At 38.1% G+C, this 27643-nt stretch overlaps 1 protein-coding gene across 1 annotated transcript; it reads left to right on the top strand.

The window, feature by feature from the left end:
* The first annotated feature begins 6423 nt into the window (after nucleotides 1-6423).
* LOC139743427 (RING-type E3 ubiquitin-protein ligase PPIL2-like) lies at nucleotides 6424-27383 on the top strand. The gene is made up of 18 exons (XM_071653912.1): nucleotides 6424-6546; nucleotides 8538-8587; nucleotides 9159-9207; nucleotides 9771-9885; nucleotides 10465-10516; nucleotides 11870-11961; nucleotides 12574-12739; nucleotides 13305-13405; nucleotides 14196-14240; nucleotides 15063-15138; nucleotides 15895-16001; nucleotides 20702-20791; nucleotides 20952-20985; nucleotides 22036-22153; nucleotides 23557-23613; nucleotides 24418-24550; nucleotides 26301-26464; nucleotides 27190-27383. Exons 1-18 carry the CDS (start codon nucleotides 6515-6517, stop codon nucleotides 27335-27337), a joined length of 1629 nt encoding a protein of 542 aa, XP_071510013.1. The 5' UTR covers nucleotides 6424-6514; the 3' UTR covers nucleotides 27338-27383.
* The last annotated feature ends 260 nt before the right edge of the window (nucleotides 27384-27643 follow it).

Raw genomic sequence — 27643 nt, 5'->3', positions numbered from 1 at the left:
AAATGGCTGTGTAAGTCTTTAAAGCCATGCCTCAAACTTTACGCACATATTTTTATTAAAATTTGCAATCTGTATCAGTGATATTTAAAGTGGAGGAAAAAGAGATAAAAAGAGGGAGAGAGAGGAAGAAGATTGGTCTCATCTGATACATCATCTCAGTAATGGACAAGTATATTGTGTCAATGTCATTCATTGCGTGCTTTCTCGAGAATGCAACTATTACCTTCATCAGACCAAGGAGGTTCATGAGATGGGAGTAACAATAGTCTTATTCCCTTTGATCTCCTGTTTGATGCCACCACTCAAAAGTATTTAAAACATGTGCTAACCTAGAGCTGCCCCATGTGTCACTGCATAATAGCCAGTCACTCTCTAAGGAAGATATGTCTTTATGACGTTGATTACTTTTTGGCATCCCTTTTTATGAAAGGTGAGCAATGCATAGTGGTGTAGACACAAGATGCATGAATAAAAATTGCGCCTAAATGGATGAAATAAACATCAAAATTACTCTGCTTTATGTGGCATTACACTAATCTGACTGTTTAATACTTTAGAGCATACCTTTAAAAAAATGATTGAAAAAGTCTGTTGGTATTGGGGGAGTTTGCTCTTTTCAAATCAGGCCTTTCAAATGCTTTTCTAATGATATGTATAAAAAAAAATAACAATGAAAAGGAGTTTTGGTTTGCTTTGTCTCTCCCATACAAATTAAATGTTCATCTGTCTTAGTGACAATTGTATGGCAATTCAAACTACACAGTTTGTACTTGCACCCATTTCAACTGCTCTGAATACTCATTTCAAATGGTGAATAAAGTGTCCCAAGTCACCTCGAGTCTGTCAATTAATTTTTATTACAGTTGTGTATATCAGTGAGCACTCTTAATGCATCCAACTGTCACATAGTGCAAAAGAACTGTGTTATAAAGAGGTCAGTTATATATAACAGACACTATAGAATAGTAAGCTGATTTTGCAGGTCTCAAATCTGTTATTTCTTTGACTTTTGTACCCTGATATAGTGAGAAACCTGATATAGCAAGGTCCTTGTTATGAAGGATAGTCCCCTAATCATTTTGTGTTAAATCATATCCTGGCAGATTTAGAAAAGTAGAGGGCAGTCACCTCATTTGCCTTTATTCTACGTACCGTATACGCCGAATATTTCGTGAGGTTTTTATTTTCGCGAATTTGACGAGTCAGTCGCTATTCGCGAAATTAAAAGCACGCGAAAATATTGACTCTAATGCCGATATGAATGTGACGTATGCGTATACATTTTCTCCATCAATACAGGACTCCACGATCGCAAATTTAACCACTCGCGAAATTGCTGGGTAGTCCCCATTCGCGAAAATTTAGACTCGTGAAATATATGGCGTATACAGTATTTTGTTCAACCTAATGAATGGCAATACAACTTGTACATACAATGTTAAATGTAGATACATTGTACATCCCTTGTCGTGAGTCTAACTGGAATCTCATTGTGGACTCTCACTTTCCAGGATTGTGGTTCATATTTCTCCTCTTTGTACTGTGTTTACACTGTAACCACATTTTCAGGGAACTCACACAATAAATGCAAAAATATATGTATGAACATCTTTATTTATGAGATGGTATTCAACATCATATTTTGGTGTCGAAGAAATGGATGTGAATTAGATTAATCGTCCATGCATGAAGTTTTCAACCCATTGACACTGAACGGTGTTATTCTGTGGTCACTGTACTGTTATGCGTCTTCCCATGCAAGCCTGTTCCAGGTGTGTGTAAATGGGTCACAGGAAATGCAGAAATGTGGAATGAAATCATATGGTTTCATATTTTGAATTAAAATGATTTTGATGAAAAGTGAAATTCTGTATTTTGACTGCTTTTATCAGTCGCATAACGATCTGAACATGAACATGATGTCAGCATTCTCCATTTTAGTAGTTGTATTAATTGTAGAAAATGTGGTGCATTCCTGTTGAAAGTATTTATGTATATGAAGAGTTTGTTTGCAAAAACCGATAAGTCCATATTTGCCAAATGGAGATATTTGCACAAACTCTTCATATGTACCATCGGCAATCAATATACAGTGCGCACCCATTCTAACAAACTTAGTTATAACGAAATTCTGGATGCAACAAAATGAAAATTCAAGCTGCAACATCAATTTTGTTTGGTTACGTGGATTGTATAAACCATATTTTGACGTAATGAAAGAAAACTGCTGGTTCCAAGGACTTTGTAATAACGGGAGTCCACTGTATGACGTTCATTTCATATCTTCTCACTTTCTCTGCATGATTACACACGTTTTGGTCACTCCCAGAGAATCGAGTATGAGCTCTTTATTTAAAGGACAAGTTCACCCTCATATACATGTGGATTGAGTGAAAGGAACAATGTTAGTACCGTAGAACACATCGGTGAAAGTTTTGGGGAAGTCCGACAATCCGTTCAAAAGTTATGAATTTTTAAAATATCTGTGCAAACACTGCTGGAGGAGAAGACTACTACAGTGTATGATGTCACATGCATGCAACGATATAAGGAAAATAAAAAGAGAATTTCACAAAACTTGACTTTTTGAATAAAGTGCACATTTCCATGACTTGTTACTGTAATATGTTAGGGGTAATATTATTCCTCCCGACTTCTGAAAGAGAGAAGTCGAGTGTTCTTTTATTATGTGAGAAAAGAGAGAATATCTTGAATTTTCTTTATACTTTCTTTATAAAGTTGTACTCATATGACATCACAAGCTATAGTAGTCTTCTCATCTAGCCATGACTGAGCAAAAACTTCAAAAATTCATAACTTTTGAATGGATTGTCCAATTTTCCTCAAACTCTCACTGATGTGTTCTACTAATATTCCTGCATTCACTCAACTCACATGTCTATGAAGGTGAACTTGTCCTTTAAACACACTTTCCCCATAACTACCAGAGCTTATGTTAAGATGGTCTTGGGTAAACCCTTTATGTGCTTGGGCACTTGGCTAAACTTACAAAGTTTTCCATCAGCATTAAGTAATCCATCCAAATTTGACCTAGTTCTAATACCAAACCCATTGTGTACACTGGAATATATGATCATGTATGGAAGAGTCTGATTGCAGAACGAATTAAGTGCCCTGATTCTTAAAGATTGCAGGGCTGCCAACTCTCACTCATTGAGAGTGAGACTCACTCATTTTGGTCCTTTCTCACTCTAAAACTTTATTTCATTTGCATGCATTTCTATTGATCTCACTCATTTTGACTCCTAAATTATAGCATTGCCAATGTTGGCAGCCCTGAGATTGTAAAGTAACTCCATCATCTCATAAAGCAAAACACAACCTTTCCAAAGATACATTGTACCTCACTTGTTGCATAACGGACTATTCTGGGAGTTAAGATTAAAAATATCCAACGTTTTTTATTTTATTTTTACATAACTTTTGATCAGTTTTACTCGCAAATGCATGTATCTGAAATTAACGAAACTGCCCTGAACTTGTTTTTGCGATTAAAATCTTTGTAGACATGTATAGGGTGTTGCCTCTCCTTCCATCTTTATCTCTCACAGATTGCCTACCCTTGGGCTTTAGGACCATCACTGGCCTTTCACTACCATTACTTTTTTGTGTCTGTTCGCTCCATTGCTTTCATCTCCTTCCTTACCCGATTGGCTCCCTGTTTTGACATGAAGCCTAGGTACCCCGCCATTCGATCGTGTGTGTCTGTGGTCCATATAGATATATGTCTACTTTCTATGTTTGTCAGTCTGACCTTGACTTCAATTCTGCTAGGATCAAAAACTTCTGGCCCCTTTTGACTCATTGTTGATCACCATACAACAAACAACAATACATGTATTTTCCATAGAAAAACCTGGATATAGACTGCCATTGATTACTGAAAAGCCAGATTTATCTGAAAAATGAAAAAAACAGCAGCAGATCTGTGTGAGGGAAAATTGTTTCAAAAGATGACTTTCAAATTAAATCGTCTTTGACACCCCCTCCCCCAATCCATTCACACCCACAGACAAAATGTGTAATGAAATCAGTTGGATAGGCACGCAGGATTGAATCAATGCACATGGTACATGTACATGTACTCGCATTTGCAAGATGCTGCCGACATTGTGTTCATCATCTGAACTTAATCTAACAAGGACGAGTCAAAAGGAGGCTGAGCTTTCCATCCTTGCAGAATCTTTGTCAGAGGTCAAATAACAAACACAAAGGTTGAAAAAAAGACGACAGACAAAGTAACAGGCACTGTCTTGGAGAAGCTAGGGAGAAAGAACAAAGAAAGTAAGAGGGTATTAATAGCAGGGAGCCAGCCAAGTAAGGAGGGGGATTAAAGCAAAGGGGTCCTGGACCAAACAAAAGGGAGATGCATATACGGCCCGTGACGATCCCAAGGATCAAACAAAATGGAAAGGTGGGACCATTAATGATCCCAATTAGGATCATGTGGGGCAACCTGAGAAAGATAAAGATGAATAGGGAGGCAACATCAAACAATCTATTAGATGAGGAACAACACTGTACTGTATATAGTAGGTGAACCACTGAACTACACGTATAGGCCCTAATTCACGAAGGTGGTACAAATGAAACCATCAGGGCTCGACACTAATGGTGGCCCGGTGGCCCGGGGCCACCAAAAACGCACGTCGGGCCACCAAAAAAAAAAGTCGGATCCTTGAGTTTACTTTTGGAAATGAACAGCGGTAACAATCGGCTCCTTGAAGATGCTAAAATAAATGTCAGATGTTTGCTTTTAATTTTGGAAATGAATAACGGTAATATTTGACTCCGTATGATACTAAAATAAATGTCGGATGTTTGCTTATACTTTTGGATGTGAATAACGGTAAGATTCAGCTCCGTACGGTGCTAAAATTAATGTCAGATATTTGATTTTGCGTTTGGAAATGAATAAGGATAACATTCGGCTCCAGAAGATGCTGAAATAAATGTCGAATGTTTGCCTAGACGTTCGGAAATGAATAATGATAATACAAAGTGTATTAAACTCCGTAAGATGATAAAATAAATGCCGGATGTTTGCTTTTACGTTCGAAAGTAAATAACAATAACATGCAGCTCCGAAAGATGCTAAAGTAACTGTCGAATGATCCCTTTGACGTTCGGAAATGAATAACAATAATATCCAACTCCGCACGATGATTAAATAAATGCTGGATGTTTGCTTTTACTCTCAAAAGTAAATAGCAATAACATTCAGCTCCGGAAGATGCCAAAATAAATGTCACATGATTGCTTTTACGTTTGGAAGTGATTAGCAGTAACATTCTGCTCCATATGATGCTAAAATAAATGTCGGATATTTGCTATTACATTTCAAAATGAATAACAGTAACATTCAGCTGCGTTTGATGTTAAAGTAAATGTCTGATGTTTGCCTTGCCGTTCAAAAATGAAAAACAGTAACATTCGGCTCCGTACGATGCTAAAATAATTGTCAGATGATTCATTTCACTTTCGGAAGTGGACAACAGTAACATTCGGCTCCGTACGATAATAAAATAAATGTCGGGATGTTTGTTTTTACATTTGGAAATGATTAACGGTATCAATCGGCTCAGTTAGATGCTAAAATAAATAGCGGATGTTTGCTTTCACGTTCGGAAATGAATAAAGATATTAACATTCAGCTCCGTAAGATGCTAAAATGAATGTCGGTTGTTTGCTTTTACATTTGAAAATGATTAACGGTAACATATTCGGCTCCGTAGGGTATTTAAATACTAGTAAATGTTGGATGATTGCATGCTTTTACAATCAGAAATGAATAACGGTAACTTTCGGCTCATTACAATGTTAAAACAAATGTCGGATGTTTACAAATGTCTGCAAATGCTCCCACTTTCTCATTTCAAACGTATGACCACCTAAATATAGGCATCAACTTTTATGATAATCTATAAGCCTATTTGCTAAATCTTAGAACTCAGAATAACGGAAAGATGATTGAATTTTCTATTCATTTATTTTAGACATGGGTACCTGTATCACTTCAGTAATACTTGATATTTATTTTTCTATGTTTAGTAGGGCCAATTTAACTTTCAACTTTATTTTCATTTCCATTGAATAAACAGGGAAACTATATACAATGCATTAACAGAACATATTTGTAACAATTTCAAAGAAAACGTATACATCATATGTGATCACGAGTAACAACATAAATTCATTTTCTATAAGGTATATACATAATAATTATGCATAATACAAGGATTGGAATGGAAATGCAAACATAAAAGTAAGTGTGGTTGTACCACCTTCGTGGGGTTTTATTCGGGCCATAGAGTTCTGTGGGTGAACGCCAATGAACAACAACAACACAGTGCATCATCGGCGGCGGCGGAGAGAGTCAAACTCAAAGATCATCGAGCAGTGCTGTGAACGTTCCCGGTGCAAGTGGCAAGTAAAGGACCAGAACGATTCATTGAGTTTATATCCTGGCAGAAGGTAGACATAAAGCGACAAGATGGGGAAACGTCAGCATCAGTCAGACAAAATGTAAGTGCATCCAACCGCTGTTTCTTTCCAGTGTGAAATTTGCTAGGAAGTCTGACGGCGATGACTGTATTGGTGTCCTATTGTACAGTCCCATGTATCGGAAATGATGTGTGTAGCAGTCCTGTAGATCACTGCACTGCCACTGTTGATTGACTAAGTAATAAAGTTTAATCACCACTCGACACAAACTTTAGAATCTAATTTACTGGTAGCTGGTACCAGTGGTAGTGCATAGTCACTATGATAGCGAGCCGATAGCGGGACGGTATTGGTACTAGTGTAGTGGTAGTGGTTGTGATCTGGGATAAATTACACCTAGCTTGCATGGAGATGCGCGAGTTGTATTTTTAGTTAGAAATTTACAATTTTATCTAGAATCTAGTTCTAGATAAACTTACACTGTGAGTTTAGTTCTCACTCATTTGAGCCTGGTATGGGACTATTTATTTAAAGAGGTAAACTATATGGTACTAACGACGTACTAGACTCTACTACTAGTGGTAAATTCACTCCTTGTTTCACATTGCGTTGATTGCATTTATTATTTCACGGTGGAAATTGACATAGAGACTAACGTTAGAGTCTAATGTTAGGTACAATTATTTGTACATGCAATTTGACCATGACGCTGTCCAATATACGATCGCCTACTAGACAAGTTTCTACGTCACTGACATGTAAGACCTGTGGTACCCAGGTATGCTTTTTCGTGTGATCAAATTTGGCATGAGAGGTAGAACCTTTGTCCTTGGTGCAGGTCCTTATACTTTTATTAATATCAACTCACTCGAGCAAGTACAAAAGTCTGCAGCCCGCTTTGTCCTATGTGATTACAGCCCAACATCATCTTCCACAGCCCTAAAACAGCACTCGGATGGGATAGCCTTCACTCTGGCCGCCTTCTTGCACAATGCACACTTTTTCACAAAATCCAACATCACCTGGTTGCCATGCCCTTCCCACCCGATATCACCCCAGCTAACTACATTGGAAGACAAGATCACCAATTCAAATACACAATCCCTAGATCCACCATTGACTCCCACAAGTATTCATTCTACCCAAGAGCCATAAGACTATGGAACCGCCTGCCGGGACCCGTAGTAAGCACCGCCAACCCAACATTATTCCAAGGAGCTGCTTTGCCCATCCTCAGGGCAATGCAGCCTCCTGCTGGATCTGCCACTGTGTAAGAGGATCGACGCTGTTTTTACTCGCACTGAACACCTATACTCACTTTTTATTGTATGATAGTGAGACATCTGTACATACACTGAATGACACCCCCTCACGACACACAGTTCGAGTTCATCCCAGTATAGCTTCATGTACAAGCAGCTTCAAGGAATTACTACAATTGTACATCAAGGTATCAAGGTACAATGTACATTGTACTTTGCCTTCCTTGAGAGTTTCTCCAGTGCAGGGTTTAAACAATAGGAGAGGTGACTCAAAAATAGCACTATTCACTGAGGGCCACAGCCCAGAAGTGAATAGTACTTTTGGAGACTCCGAGGCCCATGGCCATACCAAAGGCTATGACTCACGAGGCATACATTGTAGTTTTAACTAGAAACTGTAAAGGCGAAATTAGAGTGTATTTGTTCTATATTTGAGATTCAAAAAAAACAACAACAATCCAATAGAAGGGAAAATTGTGGAGCAAGAAGTTGTGCAGTTGATACAATATTGTGGAAGGATCCTACACTACAGTTGTGCATTCATAACTTTAAGCGAAATGTGAAATATGAAATAGGCATGATTTCACTATTGCTTTGTTTGAAATTGTTTCATTTCTCTGAGTGTCATGCATGAAGCAGTGCGTGATGTCAGAATTGCTTTGTGATGTTACAATTAATTTCTTATTTTGACCTTAGGGCAGCCTGTCAATCATTTGTGTTTGTTTAACAGTGCAATAAATGGGTAAAAACAACAGAAAGTGTTTTAATGTTCTAAATGATTTTAAAGAGTTTGTTTGCTTTCTTATTTAGGTACATTACCTCGAAGGAATGGACAGCATTCTATGGAGGAAAAAAGAATGGTAAGTTAGAAATTATTGTATTCTTTCATGAAGTGTTACTTTCTGATAAGTAATATTATGTCATTGTCCACTTTGAATGAAAGATGGCTTTATTTTGCTTGAAAAGAACATATTTGTATTGTCAGTACATCATGTATTTATATATGGCAAAATTGTAAGGAGTTTTAAAATCTACATGTTGGGCCAAAACAGTAACTTACAATAAAAGAAGAAGCAAAATGTTTTTTCCAACTCTTTTCAAATCATGAAGCAAATGTCCTTTTAAACTGACTGAGCTGAAAGTCAAAATCAAAAATTGAAACCAAAACAAACTCATAAAGAACATGTAAGTCACTACAAGTGTACTAAGATATAAACTCTATCAATATTGGCTTATATTGAAAACTTCATTTTGTTGTTGTTTGTTCATTTGTTTAGGACTTTTTAGGGTGTTTTGTTTTTATTTGTTTGGTGTTGTATTTTTTTGTACAGTTTACTGTAAGCAATAGGTAATTTGAGTTGACTGGTTGTTGCATGTGTCAAGAAACACAGCAGACTGTTGTACAGTGATACCACCTGTTTGTCATTTCAGAGCAAGGAAAGAAGGCAGAATTCCGAAGATTACCTTTTGATCATTGCAGGTACAGTAATTTTGTTTTCCCTCTTTTTTTCCCTTTCTATTATATAATTGCCACTCTCTGCCCCATGTTAAAAAACAAACAAACATTTCATAGATTTTCTTGGTATTTGATCCAAGTCTTTATGAACATGAAGTACAGATGACCTGATTAGATTTTGGGTAAAGCCCTCACAAACGTTTAAGGTAATTGTGACAACTGATGAAATGACATTTTTTTTCAGGGGCAGCTACAACCAATATAGAGTGAAATAACTGCAGAAGAAAGTAAGAGGACCGGACATAATGAGAAAATTCTAACCAATATACGTTACTTCATACACCAGAGACTACTAGGGGTTAGTGCAGTAATAGCGGTATGATACTTTGTGCCACATCTGTTTCAATCAATCCCAAGTTCTGGTCTTCAATAGCAGCTGAAATCGCTGGAAGCAGTTGTTGTTGGTTTTTTCTTTTTTTTTAATACAGGACTAGGTATGTTCGCTATACAATGCATTTCCCTTTCCTTTCCTTCATGTGCATTTTTTACAGTATATATAATTATGTTCAATGTATTTCCCCTCCTAGTTTGTCCCTCCAACCATTTGAACACCCCTACTGCACATTGGATGGTATCATCTTTGACTTGATGAGTATAGTGCCCTACATTAAGAAGTTCAAGGCTAATCCCATCACTGGAGAGGTAAGGTGCAATTATGTTATCTTACCCACTTGTCTATCTTTTAATGCATCAACTGATTTGTACAGTTTATGTGTTAGTATTGTATGTTTCCCAAAACAAAAGGATAGTATTAAATGCTGTAAACAGGAAATTTTTTTTTTTTTTTTTTTTGCAGTGAGCAAATCATATTTTCATATTTTTGATACAGTCTAAAGTAAAAGCATGAATTTCTTTATAACAAGCTGATTTCATGTGAAGAAATACCTGAAAAAAGGTATCTTTTTCTTGTGTTGTTGGGTTTTTTTTTGGTCAGTATTGTACTTATTTGTCTGTAAAATTTGCTAGATTTTATTGTTTCACTAACCAGAAACTGCATTCATAACATCAAATTACTAACATTACAGTAGTAATCAGAAATGATTTTGATTATTTGAAGTAAGTTTCTTTTTGCCACATATAGACTTTCACGTTGTATATACAGGCGAATGAAGAATTTGATAATTTTGCTTGATTTGTGATCAGACATTGTAATCACATCTAAGTTCTGGTTTATGTTTTGAAAAAATGAATCAATTTCTTCTTCTTTTTTCCATTCCTCAGGCTCTGGATGCCAAGTCCCTTATCAAGCTGAATTTTCACAAAAATGCAGATGGTAATGTTTTCTCCTTTTTCTTGCTCCAAGGAAAGACAGTCTAGATAAAGGTTTATGATATTACATTGTACAGCATACCAAAATGTTTTGGTACTAGAACTGCCCAGATCTTGTTTTAAGATTGATGAAATTAGATATTATATGTAACAAGTCCATGCAGCATTGTCAATTTTGCTTAGCATTTACTTCAGCTGTTGAGGATGAGTCCAGAGTATACTTGGGCAGGTGTCTGTGGGCAATGCATGTTGTAGCAAAATCAGTCCATCCTAAACAGGTTAACGAGTAGCAAGAATTTAAAAGTTAGTAATGTGAAGGACTATCTCATGATCATGTTTTATAGGGAAAAGGTGATGAAAGAAGTCCATATGTCAGATTTTGTGATCTGTCACCATGAAAGTCATCTGATGAATTAGCTGAACATTTCTTGTCTGATTTGAATTATTTGAAATTCCCTGGACTGTGAGCCTTCCAGTAGCATGTAATTTCAGTGATCTATAGTTCAATATATGTAGCTTGAGGAAATTGTAAGAAGGCTGGTTGCTGAGTAAAAATAGTTTGTAGTTTATGTGTTTTCTTATTAAAACTAAAGTCACTTGTGTAGTAGATGATGCATTTAAACGCAATTTTCTCAATAAATACCTAGACGTAATATGCTTCTGGGAACCAAAAAGTTTTTAACATTTGCAACTTCATAAAAGTCATGACTCATGAACAAATACCTAATGTCTTTTCATAACCAGCTCACTTTATTTTACTGAGTACCTAATCTCTTATGTCAGCATCTGGTTAATGTGAAGTGTTAAAGGACAGTCACTTTCATGTTCCTCAGATATTCTGAAAATAAAAACCTCTACACAATGTTTAGTCTAAAATCCCGGAGGCCTCAATGTATGTACACTACCATCTGAAATCCCCCCCCCCCCCCCAGCTCTGCAGCACGTACAGTATACAGTGTTGATATTACTGAAGACTACGTACAGTGCACTCCCTTTCTAACAAACATGGATATAACAAAATTCCCGTTTCAATGAAATGGAAATTCGGGCCACAACATTATCTGCTCTATGTTATTTATTGTTTATTTGCTGGGTTATAATGAGATTTCGATCTAACAAAAGGAAATTGTCGGTCCTGATGACTTTGTTGTAATGGAAGTCCACTGTACAGGCCATACTAAGTTCATGGCAGTTGCAGGTTGAGGTATTAATCCATCTTTTTGGTCAAGTCTCATCTTGTTTGTTCATCCTGTAACAACCAAATATCACAAATATTTTTGCCTTAGATAATAATTCATGAGAATTCTAACTCTGAGCCAACACTGTGTAATTGCTTGCTTTATCTCTCTATTTCCAGGGAAGTATCACTGTCCGGTAACTTTCAAAGTCTTCAACAATCACTCTCACATCGTGGCTGTCCGAACCACAGGCAATGTCTTCTGTAATGAGGTATGTTGCCGTTGTCATTTGTGGAGCTTGAAAGGTGTTTATTCCTAGTCTAAGTGTCAACTGATATATTCAGCACCCAATGTTCACTGCTACTTATGGAGCCCATCTGCTGCTGATCCAATTGCATTTCTAAAGTGGGATATAATTTAGTAGTAATGGTTGTTGGAATAAAAATTGCAATTATTGCAGGTGTAAATCCTGTACATAATAACAACTAATTCAACTGACTTTTTTTTTCTGTTTCTAGTCTTTATTTGTGTTCTATGCATCTTATTTTGTGCATGTGTTTATGCTCTACATTGTATAGAATATAGGGAGATATAATGAGGACTCGACCTAAATCTGTCAATTCATACGTGTATGAAATTTGCCTAGTCTGTATTGTGTCACAGTCACATTTTTACGCATGGGTGAATAGTGGATATCTGTCATGTCAAAGTGTAGCATGCCTTCAGCAGGGCTGCACACTGACCTTTCTGTCAAACCAGTAGGTGCCCTGTTTTTCAATTTTTTTATGGTACATTCCTGAAAAAGGAATGGACCCTAAAAAAAGTGCCAGTTTGCAGTGTTGCCTTCAGTCACTGATTGTCTCGTTGGTCCGATATCATGCAGGCCATCGACCAGCTGAACATCAAGGCCAAGAACTGGAAGGACCTACTGACCGATGAACCCTTCAAGCGGTCTGACCTCATCACATTGCAGGACCCCAACCAGCTGGACAAGTTCAACATCTCTCAGTTCCACCATGTCAAGAACAACCTCAAGGTGGAGAGTGCAGGTAAGGCCTCTTCAAGAAAAAAGGCGGGGGGGGGGGGGGGAGGGATGAGTAAGAAACCAATAACAAAAGCACAAGCAAAAAACAATAAAGAGATGATCATGTGTTTCTGTAATCATGTCCGAGGTATACTGTAAAAGTGGACATATTCGCAAATGTTACGCAACCAGAATTCTGTGTGAAAAGAAAAACACACAGGTATTATTGCATGTTACACAATGTCATGAAACACTATTGTTTTGGTTCCTTAGAATTGATAACATGCAAAATTCATCTTATCCAACCAAACACAAAAAATTACTCATGGAAAATTTCCACCTTTACACAGTAGTTGTTCCTTTTTGCAGTCACCTTGGGGGGATTAGGTAATCTCTATGCAAAATCAACAATGTCGGTGATATTTACGATAGGTTTATATGTATGTCTGTGTTTGTCTGGTTGCTTAGAAACAGAGGTGTGCAACTACATTTGTGTTATGTAATTTATAAGTGTAGTCTCATTACTTGGTTTTCATGCTTATTTATCACTTGCTCCCATCCAATACCCCAAACGCCATCCTTTCCACTAGCCGAGAAGAAAGCCAGGCAGGATCCAAAATACACCTTGAACAAGACCAATGTCGAGACGGAGGATATTCTAGGCACCCTGTACAAGGAGTATCAGCCAGCCGTAAGTGTGTGGGAAAGCATCCACTGTACATAATGAGGTTATATGTTGGATTAAGTAATTGAACAGAAATACATTTCTTCAGCAATGGTGCTGTGACTATTCAGGGAAAGCCTTGTACTCATGTTATGGCACCAAAAAAAAATTATCCCAAGTCCGACATGCACTTACAGTGTAGAGCTTAAATTGTGGCAGGAGGTAGTACTATCAGTCCTGTCAAATCATGTATAATTTCAAATATCAATTGCAAATTTCTTGTTAGCCAGATCTCCCCAATTTGCACAGTTTTATGTCCTTAATGTCACAATTCCATCAGAGCATCACGGCTGATCTTTTCACACTTGTAAGAAGTGAAAACCTAAACACACAAGGCAAGTCCATTACATAACTGTCACAACTTACAGCTGTAAAAGATTGAACATCTTGTCTTGTTTAGGAGATACAGTAAGCTAGCTTTTGTAAATTAAATTGGAAAACAATCACCATGCTCTTCTTGCATCCGTGGTTTGTGACAATCTCTGCATTTGTTTTTTAACAAAGTATAGAATGCTGAAGAAATAAACATATGTGAGGTATCTGTTGCATGTAAGAACGTATGATTTTTAAGTAGATGAAATAGACTTAGAATAGCCAGTTGGATTAAACAACTAATAATGTGATATGCATGTAGGTTTCAAGATTTTGTTTCTCTTTGATCATTAGTTTGACAAAGCAGTTCAGAATATACATGTATTTATGCGTGTTTATATACATTCTGTACCTATTCGTTGCCTGTATTTGTTGTCCTCCATAGGAAAAGAAGGAAGAGGAGAGGCAAAAAGCAGATAAACTCAATTCAGTAAGTATTTTGAATGCATTTCCTGTGTTGCAACTGATTGACAAATTGCCCTACATCAACGTTTGAATGTGAACATCGATGTTGAATTTGAAAATTTCCTGTGTTTTTTTTTTTTTATAGTCATGAATGTACTGTATTAAACTAAAATACAGTTTACAGCAACTAAAATTTAGCGTGCAAATAAAAGCACGCAAATATTTTTGCTAGCCATATGTCCCAGTAGTAGATGTCTTGATTCCGCAGAATTAAAAGCATGCGAAACTCTTCTTACCCGGCCAAGCGCGAAAAATTAGCGGAGCAAAAAATGTCGACTTTAACAGTATTTGTTTTCAGATAGAAAGAAGGGGTTAAAAGTGGCTACATTGTTTTGGCTGAAACAGGCTGAAATTGCAGCATGACTGGCAATTACCCCTCAATGTGTGCGAGTCTGATGCAAAAATGTGTTTTATCTGTAGCTTGACCTATGAAATAAGGGAGGGGGGGGGGCTTTAGAATAGCCCAAACAATTGGAAATAGAAATGACAACACTTTGTATTAGTTAGATGGTCAAAAGTATGTTTGCAAACATGCAAATACGAAATATAGAGTCTGCGTTCTGCTTTGTAATTGATAAAATTTTGTGAATTATCTAAGAAATGAAATTGTTTCTTTAAGACAAATACTTATGTACAAAGGTATGTATGTTAGAATTGACATGGCCTATTCATATTGAAAGTGCAGAGGCCATTTGTGATGCGCGATGCATTGCCATTACTGTTTGTCAATTTCACGTCTCAAGTGTAGTTGATCTGATCTTATCATCGAATGATTTTCATTTCCAAGGCTCACTACAGCACAGGCATGGTTGCAGCCGGGTTTACCTCAACGGCCATGGCCCCTACAACAATACATGAAGCAGGTAATATTTTGTCTCTCTCCTTACATTAGATGTTCTGAATTTGAAGTCAAAGGAACCTTCAAATTTGGATACTTGAGAAAATAATTTATGACCCTGGGGGAAGGGGTAGGGAGAGGGAAAATGAATCAAACTGTGTACAAACGATGGTAATGGCCATCAATGAGGACACTTAGGCCAAAACCAAGTACTAAATATTAGGTAGGTTTTACAATTTTTGACATTTTCTCCTTTTTCTTGGAAAACTGACAGTTGGATCTGTCTAAAACTCAGCAGGAATCATCAATGGGGGGAGAGGATCATAGTTTGTACAAATGGTGGGTGTGTGTCAAGGGGGAGGGAGGTTTTTAGGTTGGGTGCAAGCATCCCAGATGAGCAGATTGTTTTGGGAGGGGGTGTGTAGCAGTCCTTGAATCTCAAGATTTTGTAAACATTTTGTTGTTTGTGGAGTGCCGTAAAGGTGAAGTGTGATTCTCTGGTCAGCTTTAAACCCACAGTTGTCTTGTTTTATGTAGACTGTAAATACAGAAACATTCACAGCATAAAACTGTTGCAATATCGGCATTTTTGCAGCTTGGAACTTTCACAAACCGCTGACTATGAAAAATTTTGAAGTATACTACATAATTATGCATTGTGTTGACAAAAACTTAAGTGTGCATTTAGTTTCATGAATTTTGACTCCTTGAGAAATTCTTGAAAGTTTCATGCACATAAAAATTTGTGATAAGTGTAATATTTTGTTCTGTATTTCTTCAGCGGTGATTGATGAAGACATTGTACGCTATGAGAGGATAAAGAAGAAGGGGTATGTGAGGATGACTACCAACAAGGGTATGCTAAACATTGAGCTGCGATGCGACTTGGTAAGCATGAGAGAACAATCTATTTTGCTTATGTGACCTTCCAAACAAATATGCTTAACCCTAACCAGGCCGGGCTTTTTGGGGTGTTCTGCGGCCGGCGGAGGGTTGATTCAACCGCCCCCCCCCCCCCCCCCCCCCCCCCCCCCCCCGAGGTTTCAGCCGTCGATCGCGCAATCACCATGAAAATTGGCACATGCATTACCTGTGGCGCAATCTACCAAACTGAACAAAAAGAAATGGAAATTTTCATTATAATAATTAATTATGCTAATATATGCATAAAACATACAGTTTCCTCTAAATCAGAAAGTAAAGCTCCGAGAATCCTAATTTTTCGTGATAACATTCTTTATAGCATTCCTAACAATGTGCTTTAAAAAAAAATCTGGTATCAAAATAAATTTTCTATGTATTTTATTGTTTATGAATTTTTTATGTATTTCATTGTTTTTTGAACTTTTTTTATCATTTTTTTCCCAAAATTTATGTCAGAACCTATTTCAAGCATAATTATGCTGAAATTGATTGATTTCAGCCTATGAAAGTGAAAAGAATCATATCTTTATGAATAAGGTGAGAAAACTCCATTTGCATCTAGACCTATACACAAAATCACATTTTTGAGCCATTTTCGATCTGACAGGCATGTATAAAAGGTCATGCAGCATAGTAACGGTATGCACGATTTTTGCAAAAATGGTGTCAAAAGGTGTGCTTGACTTGAAAGTAAAAAGTCAGCGAACAGCGCGGTCAAAAAAATTCTGTGCAGCGGAATAGTCGTGAAAAATGTTGAGGGAAGTTTGGCCCTTTTAGGGTTAACATTTAGTTGAGTCACAGTTTGTTTGTTTGTTTGTTCGTTTGTTTGTTTGTTTTTGGTTCTCTAAAATTTCCTGACAATAGAATCATTAGAATTTTATGTAAATCTGTGTAGAGGCTTAAATTGAAATTAAGCAAAGCTTGTCTAAGCTTCTTGTAGACCCTTATTGTTTTCAATCTTTTAGTGTGTTTCTCCAGTTTCCACATTGTTGAGGTCCTGAAAGTATGCATGGGCATCCCCCCTTCATGAGGACCAGTCATTGTAGAATACTTGTGAATAGAGTGTGCTCAAGGAATTTTCCAAGTTACGGGATAGTTGTGTAATCCCTTCGTTGCAATGCCTTTAAATTAAAGGACTTTAAAAATTGCTTGTATGTGTGCACAAAGGAAAAGTGATTCAGTGGGTGTTAACAGGTTCTAAACTTTCAAACCTGGGTATCGTAGTTTGGGGTGGTGCCACATACTGTAAGGGAACCTCTTGTTGTGGCTCTTTAAAACAGAATACGATTACGAGTGGTTCACTCAGGGCCGTGTAAAAGTACAGTATGTGTGGGTGGTAGAAGGCGTCACGGTGCACCACGTATTCTTTCTGGAGTAAGTGAGTGGCCCTGAAAAGGGCCTACCCAATCTTGACGTTTCGGCGAGCATGTTCTCGCCGTTCTCAAGGGAATGAGCAAGTGAGTGGAAAATCCGGCTTAAATACCCTCATGAAGGATCAAAGGGACCTTGTGTTCCTAGAGTCACTATTCACGAGTGTGCCAGTCAAGGATGCGTGCGCTACCATCCTCAAGAGACTCGACTCTGATCGAACTCTACCAGACAGGACCAAACTGTCTCCAACAGAGATCCATGACTTGCTCGGTATGTGTCTCAATTCCACCTCTTTCAGATGGAGAGACACTTTCTACCAGCAGACAGAAGGCGCGGCGATGGGGTCCCCACTGTCCCCTATTGTCGCAAATCTGTTCATGGAAAACTTTGAAGAGACAGCACTACAGACAGCGACGCTCCAACCCAAAGTGTGGCTTAGATACGTGGATGACACCTTTGTGGTCTGGCAACATGGTGCAGAGGAAATCAACAACTTCCTTCAGCACCTAAACTCTCAACACCCTTCCATCAAGTTCACTATGGAAATGGAGAACCAAGGGGCTATCCCCTTTCTGGACACCAAGATCACGAGGACGGCACAGGGATCCCTTTCCCACCAGGTTTACCGCAAACCTATTCACACGGACCGATATCTGAACTACCGTTCATATCACCATCCGTCGGTATTGAGATCCATCAACAAGACCCTGGTCAAGCGAGCCTACGAGGTCAGCGACCAAGCCCACCTACCCGGGGAACTGAAGCACATCAAGCAGGTGTTGAAGCGCAACAGCTACCCCCCACACAAGATTTCCACAGAGCTCCCACCTGTGCGGAATGACAGTGGAACGCAACCAAAGTCGAGAGTGATCCTCCCACACATGGGTGCAGCCTCTCACAAGATCCAGAGGATTCTGAGAGAAGCCGACGTTGAAGTTCGTCACAGTTCTTCAACCAAACTTCAATCTATCCTCACCACACACAAGGACAAACGACACTCCAAGAACCTTCCTGGAGTCTACCGCATTCCTTGTGAATGCGGTAAGGTCTACATCGGAGAGACAGGCCGATCCTTCGCCACCCGGCTAAAGGAACATCAGGCCCATGGACGACGAGACGAACGGGACAAGTCTGCTATTATTCACCATGCCCACACCTGAGAACACAGGATCCTATAGGATGAGAGCAGACTCATCACACAAGTCCCCAACTGGTACCAATGACGAGTCAGAGAAGCACTGGAAATCGAGGTGCATAATACTGTCCCACAGGATAATGGCCTCCACCTGAGCAATATCTGGCTCACTCTACTTGACAAGCAGGCTAATTAACACCCGTTAGCCTCCACACAATAGTGGCCCTAATTGATACTTACAGTTAGACAACCACTACAATGTGTGCAGCCAACCGTGACAACCCCTCCACACAGGAAGTGACTGTGTGCACTCAACCTTGACCTGCCCACCTACTGTGACCCATTCAGCCAATCAAAGACTTTCCCTCTAGGAACACAAGGTCCCTTTGATCCTTCATGAGGGTATTTAAGCCGGATTTTCCACTCACAAATACAAAAGTTGAACAAATTTATGATTGTATATTAAAAGAACCGTACTGGTATTATGTACCTCCGAGAATATCATATTTTATTTTTGATAACATTAGGAAAAGAAGTGATACTGAGATAGAGGTAGCAAATTATGTAGAAGAAAGATTATTAATAAGATGGAAAGGGTACTAGTATTTGAAAATATACACAGATGGATCAAGGCAAGACAATAACAATACTGGTGCTGCTTTTTATGTTGATCAGTATGACATAGGTAAAGTTTTTAGATTACCTTCAATATGTATTATGAGAGCAGAATTAACTGCAATTATAATGGCATTAGAATGGTTAGAGAGTTTTCGTAGTATTTCAGTTGTTATTTTAACTGATTCTCTAGCTGCGTTACAGGCGCTAGAAAATTTGTTCTCTATTACTAATGTTTTAGTTGTAGAAATTTTAGAGAAATTGAAATGTTTACAATTACAGGATATAGATGTACATTTTGAATGGATACCCTCTCATAGAGGAGTGAAAGGTAATGAAATAGCTGATAATTTAGCAAAAAGGGGGTCTTTTAAAGAAAATATAAATGTAGATATTGCTCATACGAGACAAGAACTTACCAAATATATGGTGTCGTATTATAGAAATATTTGGCAAACAGAATGGGAAACATCAGAGAGAGGAAGAGATTTCTTCGGAATACAGTCACAGATATCTAAGGGAATACAGTTACAAGGAATGAGTAGAAAGGAAGAAGTGTTAGTACACCAAATTCGTCTGGGGAAATGTAGGTTGAATTATTATCTTTATGATATTAATTGTCACGAAAATGGATTATGTGATTCATGTCAAGTATCAGAAACAATAGAACATTATTTATTGGAATGTAAACGGTATAAAAATGAAAGAAAATTGATGCAAAAAATGTTGAAAATAAATGTATTGAATATTAGAAATATAATGAAGGTTAGTATAGAAGATAATTTTAGGGCTTTGTGTGTGTATTTGAATAATACAAAGCGTTTATAAAGATTGATTATTGTTATTGATATTGTTAGTATTTACTAGCAATACGCACACCTTGTGTGCTCGTATGTTTTGTTAAAAAATATACACACACAAAAGAGTATATTTATATGTATATGTATATAGATGCACTGCACAAACTGCACTATTAACGGTGGAGGGAAATTGATCTCACACACTGCCACTTGACAGGTGAGCCGAAACCTAAAACAGAGTGAGTGTGACGTGGATCAACCGAACTGAGCTCATAGACTCTTTCATGGACTCCTACTATAGCATGGAGAAGACGTGGCGCAGATAATCAGATTGATTGAAAAGCGCCAATAAACACCACCACCAACCAAACCACTTGCTCATTCCCTTGAGAACGGCGAGAACATGCTCGCCGAAACGTCGGGATTGGGTAGGCCCTTTTCAGGGCCACTCACTTACTCCAGAAAGAATTCGTGGTGCACCGTGAAGCCTTCTACCACCCAACGTTCTACCACCACGGAAGCCTTCAAAGATTTACAGTATGTGTGCTGTTTCTGTCATTCAGCTGTTATGGCTAAGGAGAAGTCAGAAATAGCAGAATAACAGAAATAAGAGCACATCTGACAATTGTGCAATGTACAACAGTATTGTTCTCAAAGTGAAATTTGACTTTAAATATTCAAGGGTGCCAGCATCTAGCTCATGAATTTTGTTCTTGTCTTTTTTCTTCCTTTTTTATCTTCAGGTTCCCAAAACGTGCGAGAACTTTCTTAAGCTTTGTGCAAACGGTTACTACAAGGGCACGAAATTTCACAGATCCATCAAGAATTTCATGGTGAGTCAACTTGTATCCATCACAGCCTACAGTGGCCTTTCTGAATCATTTCCTGACAAGAAGAAAAGAAAAAAAAGGAATATCTGAATTTGAACATTTTAATATGTTGAATATGCTCATTATGCTCATTATGCTCATTAAATTGTTCATCTCTTTGCAGATTCAAGGAGGGGATCCAACAGGTACCGGGACTGGTAAGTCTTGCAACATTTTTTTCATGATGCTTGTGACTGAAAGGGACCTTGGATTGCCAGGGGAAGGGGGGGGGGGGGGAGAAACACAAAACAAAAACAAAACAAAACAAAAAAAAAAGAAAGATGACACTGTACAGCATTGTCCTTTGTGTCACGACTCTAATTTACTTGGAGGGGGATGTCTTCCTAGGAGAATTTGAATGTCCCAGCAGCGAATTATGATGCATGATGGTCTATTCATTATGCACACACTATCCCCCTCCCCCTATCTGCACTCCTGCAATTGACTTTTTGTTTTCTTGCCTACAGTGTATTCCTAGGTCATATAAATTATGAATGAGTCACAGATAAGTTAGTGTGTACAGTATAGTAATGATATTATTGATTTAAATAATCCACAAATTATTAGCAATTTTGCCCAAACTGTGCAGCACACATGCTAACCTCATGGGCTCTGTACATTATGTAAACCTGAAGCCAAGGGGTGGGGGGGGGGGGGGGGGGGGAGGGATTGCATTTGCAAATGAATTGTAGATGCTTCAATGGAGTGAAAATCTATTGATGGTCAGGTTTACCTCACTCAATTTTTACACAAGACAGTAGTGTTTTAACAGACAACTTAATTAGGAGTTCAGTAGCATGGTGATTGTGGTCATACATCATTTAACAGTGACAGCATGATTTTCAAAACTTTGGTCTCTTTGACTGTCTATTCATCCATTTGAACACCATTATTAAGCTCAGTCAGCTATTAAAGTTTCAGCAATTTTCAAAATTTAGCCATCATGACATTAAACAGTATCCTTTTTAAGATGTAACTGTGCAAGACATTGTCATGAGGCATTGCCATGGCAACCATGACAATGAATTTCTTCCTCAGTCTTTGAGTAAATGAGAGGTAATTTCATACATAGACCTAAGGAGGTCGGCAAGGTGTTATTATGGCCACTGTGATTCATGACAAAAAGCGTTTCCTCTCTTCCTTTCGTATTTAGCGATATCACAGATGACTTATTGTTGTCTTTCTCGCATCTCCTCCGTGGTACACAGGGGGAGAGTCGGCATGGGGCGGGGCCTTCAAGGATGAATTCAAGTCCAACTTGAGTCACACGGGGCGCGGCATACTCAGCATGGCCAACTCGGGGCCAGACACAAACAAGTCACAGTTGTAAGCCTCCCGGGTATCTTCCTTACACATTTGCAGTGTGTTTGTTTTTGTGTGTTTGTCTGTTTTGTGTGTTTGTCTGCTTTATTTGTGTGCTTGGAGGGGGAGGGGAATTTCCAGAAGATACTAGTACTGCCAATTTTGGTTTCTCTATTATTTGAGGGGGGGGGGGGATTGTAAGTGGTTACATAAGGCAACCATTTATAGGCTAGAATTCGTCAGAAAGCAACATAGTGGTAAAGAATTCATGGAAATTACAGTTTTGCTGAACAGATGCTGATATGCTTAAATGTGTCCTATTTACTGGCATTACTGTTTTTAATTTCTGGTCCACCTCTTCTTAAGAAAGTTTAAATACTTTTACGTTATTCTGCTTTTTAATGTCAATCAGTGCCATCATTGTGCAATTAAATCTTTATCAGTTATGTAATCAAGTATTAAAGATAGTTTGAATAATGCAGTGAGACAATTCAATGATGTATTTGGCCTGAATTACTGCAAGCTCCCAGACTGATAGAATTTTGATAACTTTCACTTCTGAAATTGGAATTAAGCTGTGTTAACACCATGTTCCCGGCAGCCACGGCAGCCTCATTTGCCCAAAATGCAGGGCGCTATGGGTAGATGAGACATTATCCTGTTTTCCCCCCTTTTGCATTCTAGTCTTGTCCGTTCCAGTTCTCGCCCCAGTGAACATATAGCTATCAGACGCTGTTCTCACGGCGTCTGGTCGGGCTAGACTATCAATATTTTTTAGTCACGTCCCGCTATAGACAGCCTCCAAGTTTATTACGGCCTATCACATGCTGTCCTGTTTTGTTGCGTTCACACCGTTTTATCACTGCATACAAGATTCCTCATTAGCACCGGGAAAGCTGTGGCAAATTTTCTGACAGTCTAAAAATCTGATACCTCATCCACGGCAATCACAGTCTTTCTCATTTGCCTATCCCGTCTCACCAAGTTGTTTCAAGTCCATCCTGTTTTGTCCACAGTGGCCTGAAACGGGTCTGCCATGGTTGACGGGAACATGGTGTAAACGCATCTTAAAGCATTGTAGAGTGATGCTTCCATTTTGAGAATTTGTCTTGCATGGTTCTGCATTCTCCCAGTGGCTGTAATATTGTTTTTAAAAAAACTAATGAATCTATGAAGAAAAGGAAATGTTGTAATGCATCAGCATTTTTCCAAGTGCTAGGTGTATGTTTTTCCAGAATATGTTTTGATATTATGTACATACAACTGGTGTGTTTCCGTGTCAGAAGCATTTGAATTTTAGCAAGTGCAGTCAAGACTTCGCACATTGCAGAAATCAGCAACTACATAACCAAAATATACCTAAGTATGTGTTGCCTCGGTGATGCAAAGCATGAATTAACTGGGAAAACAAAATATTTTCTCTCCAGTTTCATCACATTCCGATCCTGCAAGTACCTGGACAGGAAACACACTGTGTTTGGAAGGTGAGTCTGCAGGGATTTTTCTTTTTTTTTACCCTGTCAGCATTTGGTGCTATTTCCAGCTAAAGTATATGTAGAAAGTTCTGGGGAAGCACACACAAATTATAGCTAAGTTTTGTGTTAAGCTTGAAATCAGTGCATGAGAAGTTTAGTTGTTAAGATAGAATATCAGGAAATGAAAGCATAACTTCACAACGAAAATGTGTTCAGTCAAATATCCTTGAACACTGATACATATGTGCACGCCCACAGAAACCAAACTAAGTGGGGGGAAAAAAGCATTGCTTTATATGAGCATTAAAACTATATTGCATTCATGGTATTTCTCCAAGTTCTTGAGACTCTCTTTGATCTGGGCTGATCTATGTATACACCAAAAGAAAAATTTGATGCAGAAAATAGTAACTGAAGAAGTCAAATCTAGGGATACAGCTTGTAAATATTCTTTTTTTTTTTAATTTGCTATTACTACATGTGTAACCATTATTATCTTTACCATTACCATTGTCGTTGATGTGACTATTACAGTGGTGGTACGGTGGATCCTCATGAGATTAAATGCTAATTCATGAAGTCCTCAATTCATGATAATGAAGATATTTCCTTGCCCCAGAGCTCAAAATTTCTTTTTATTTCATTTCTTCTCAACCCCTGATATGGCAAAATTTCAATATAAAAAAGTACTTTCACTGGTTATTAAGAATTCGCTATAATGAGGGTTGACAGGTTACAGGGTTAGTTGTATCTTGATATCATCATAGATATATGATATCAAGGTTTTCCATGGGCTCTTGATTGTGCTTCCAGTGTGGTAGGAGGACTGGAGACCCTTATTGCCATGGAGAAGGTGGAGACAGACAAGAAGGACCGGCCGGTGGAAGACATCATCATCCAAGATACCGTCATCTTTGTGGACCCTTATGAGGAAGTGGATAAGGAGGTTTGTGCTCTTCATTTCCAGCCCATAAATACTCAGATACCGCAATGAAATAATTTAGAGATCAGTTTATAAAAGAAAGCCATATTGCCAGCAGACTTTACTTGTTACTTGTCTGCAACAGTAGAAATGTATTGTCAGTGTAGAAGACCTGTGGTACTGATTTAAAGTGATTCCTTGGTAAACAAGTTCCTTCCTGAAAGATGATGTGATTATTTGTAGCCCATTATAAAACTTCAAAATAAGTATGAGCTGAGAATATTTGTTGCCCTTGGGATTTCTTTTAATCTTGCTAAAGGTTGTTTTTCTTATATACTGTTTTTATGCCTCTGCAACGAAGTGGCCGGAGGCATTATGTTTTCGGGTCGTCCGTCCGTCCGTATGTCCGTCCGTCCCGTTTTGTTTTTGTCGATATCTCAAGATGCGTGTGGTGGTTTTACATCAAACTTGGTATGAGGGTATATCCTTGGGGGATAATACTTTTTGTGGATTTTAGGGTCACAGGGTCAAAGGTCAAAGGTCACAGGTTATTTTGTGAAAAAAAATTTGAAATTTCATGTTTTTCTCCATATCTTGCAAATGGTTCAAGGTATCTTCATGGAACTTAGTATATATGCTTGTACCGATGGGCAGTGATTATCTAGGGAAGTTGGGGGTCATGGGTCAAAGGTCAGGGGGTCAAAGGTCAAGGTCAACTCCTCAAAATATCACTACTTTCCTTATATTTATGCAATGAATGAAGGTTTTTTTTTTTTAACTTGATGTATACATGTATTACCCAATATATATTCTGTGGGAAGTTTCTTGCCAAAAGGTCAAAGGTCAAAAGGTCAAAGGTCAAGTGAAAGTGCTGAATTGCACTTTTTCCTCCATATCTCAAAAGTAACTCAAGGTATCATCATGAAACTTACATATTTATGCATGTTCAACCTAACAGTGATTCTCTTTGGAACTGTGAGGTCAAAGGTCAAAGGCCAGGTTTAGATAATGCTATTTTCCCATTTGATGCTGAAATTATACTTTTTCTCAATACCTTGAAAATTACTCAATGCACAAACTTATAAAAGGGTCAAAAGTCAAGTAAAAATCATCAGTTCCCCAAATACCTGCACTCTGACATTTTAATCATTCATCCAATTGAACCTAGTTCTAGGAAAGTGAACATTCAGCACATTTGTGTCAAACCTGTCATTTTAATATTTTGCCAATTGTTTGAAACTGTCATCACACATTGTCAAGACATTGTACTATAGACCTATTAGGAGAACCATGCATTATGGCGGAGGCATATCAGTCGCCGTAGCGATATATCTAGTGTATAATATTTGTACTGATGTTTTGTGTACATATATTCAATGATTTTTCGTATTTAATCTCATTTGAACATATCTTTTGTATGTAAATTCAAAAATTTGAGTGTACACCACACCCTACCTTGTTTACAGTTGTGTACTCATACTTCGAAATTTCATGTAAAATATACATACTGCAAGCAATAAGCCTCAAGACTAGTGTGTGATTCTTGCCACTTTAACTTTTAGGAAATAGCACAATGGTCTTTTTTTTTTTGTATGTTTGTGTGTGTGTGTGTGTGTGTGTGTGTGTCCTCTTTGTTCCAGTGTTTGCTTGATGCAGCATTGTATCGCTACACACCCTATCATGCTTAATAAAGATGTGAAAATGAATGCCAGTTGTCACGGTTTAGAAAAAAGCTGTCCTGCACAATGTTCTCATAAACTGCTTACACCGATAGATTGCCGAGGAGAGAGCAAAACTTCAGGCTGAAGAGGAGGCTAAGACCAAGGCACCAAGCCACTCCACAGCCGTGGCACCGGGTACCGCAGAACCGCCCAGGGTGTACCGCAGTGGGGTGGGCAAGTACATGGCCAAGAAGACATTAGATGCTGGAGAAAACAGGTGAATTGTCTTGTCATGCTCTGCAGTGATCAGGAATGTGGTCAGAATGAGATGTGAAAATGTGTCAATCATATTTGAAGCACTAATATTGATTGTGTTCGGTAGTTTTCAGTTACCGTATTCAGTAGTTATTTTGTGCAACCATTATGCTCTCTTGTATATGCATATTTTGTAAAGGGCAATTGTTTTAAGGAACAGGACATCTGAGAACATGTTATCAAGTCTGACTCAGACAAACGTATAACTTCTGATAATGGGAAGTTGGGCACTTATTTGATTTCTTTTTCTCTAGCCTTGATTGTTGACCAGGTATATATGTTAATCGTATCATAATAATGTTCACTTTTTGTATGTATTTGCTAAATCTCAATAAAGAAAACATAATGTATAACTTCTATTCGTTTGATAAATGGCATAATTTTTACAAATTGAACAAACAAAAAGTCACAGTCCAATTATGCACACCATGATTAGCATTTGTTGTAACTGCCTTAAAACATGTTCTCATAAACTGATATCAAATTTGCCAAGTCCTGAGGATAAAAAATGAAAAGAAATTTGACTGTTATGCATAAATATTAGCCAGTTCATTCAACTCAAGCAGATGTTATCATAGCTATACTAATGATTAAGTTTGTTCCACTTTTGTGACTGCATATTCTATGTCACCAGAGTCTTATGTTCATTAATTTCTGTCAAATGTGATCATGTACTCTCATTCCCAGGCCATCAACGAGCAGCTCATCAACAGACGTGGTAGGCACAAGCGGTGTGTCATCAAAGAGAGCCAGCGAGACGGACAGTAGCGGTAACCAGGGTAACAAGAAGAAGATAAAGAGTGCCTTCCAACTCAACGACTTCAGTGCCTGGTGATGGGGTAGCAGAAAAGGTGTGTCTCAGCCTGTCACATCTGTCCAAGCTCTGGTTGCAAGATAAAAGACTTTCCTGCCAGCGCTTTGTTTCATTTTAATGATAACCTGCAGTCGCAGTCACAGGCTTCTCGCAATTGTATATAGGAACAAGTTATTTGTGCAGTTTGTATCATCGGAAGGAGAACAAGATGGACTATGTTAGAGCTACCTCACCCCTCCCTCCCTCCCCCCATTAAGCATTTGATTAGCTAATGCTCTTTATCGCATGTTATTTTGTGGTAAAACCACCCGACATTGGTTCTTTGCT

This window comes from Diadema antillarum, unplaced genomic scaffold (assembly GCF_040938485.1).
Source record: "Diadema antillarum isolate AM-2024a unplaced genomic scaffold, OU_Dant_1.0 seq00001079_RagTag, whole genome shotgun sequence".
In the NCBI taxonomy this organism is placed as follows: domain Eukaryota; kingdom Metazoa; phylum Echinodermata; class Echinoidea; order Diadematoida; family Diadematidae; genus Diadema; species Diadema antillarum.
Note: the sequence above shows the minus strand (reverse complement) of the source record. Positions and strands in the feature narration are given on the sequence as shown.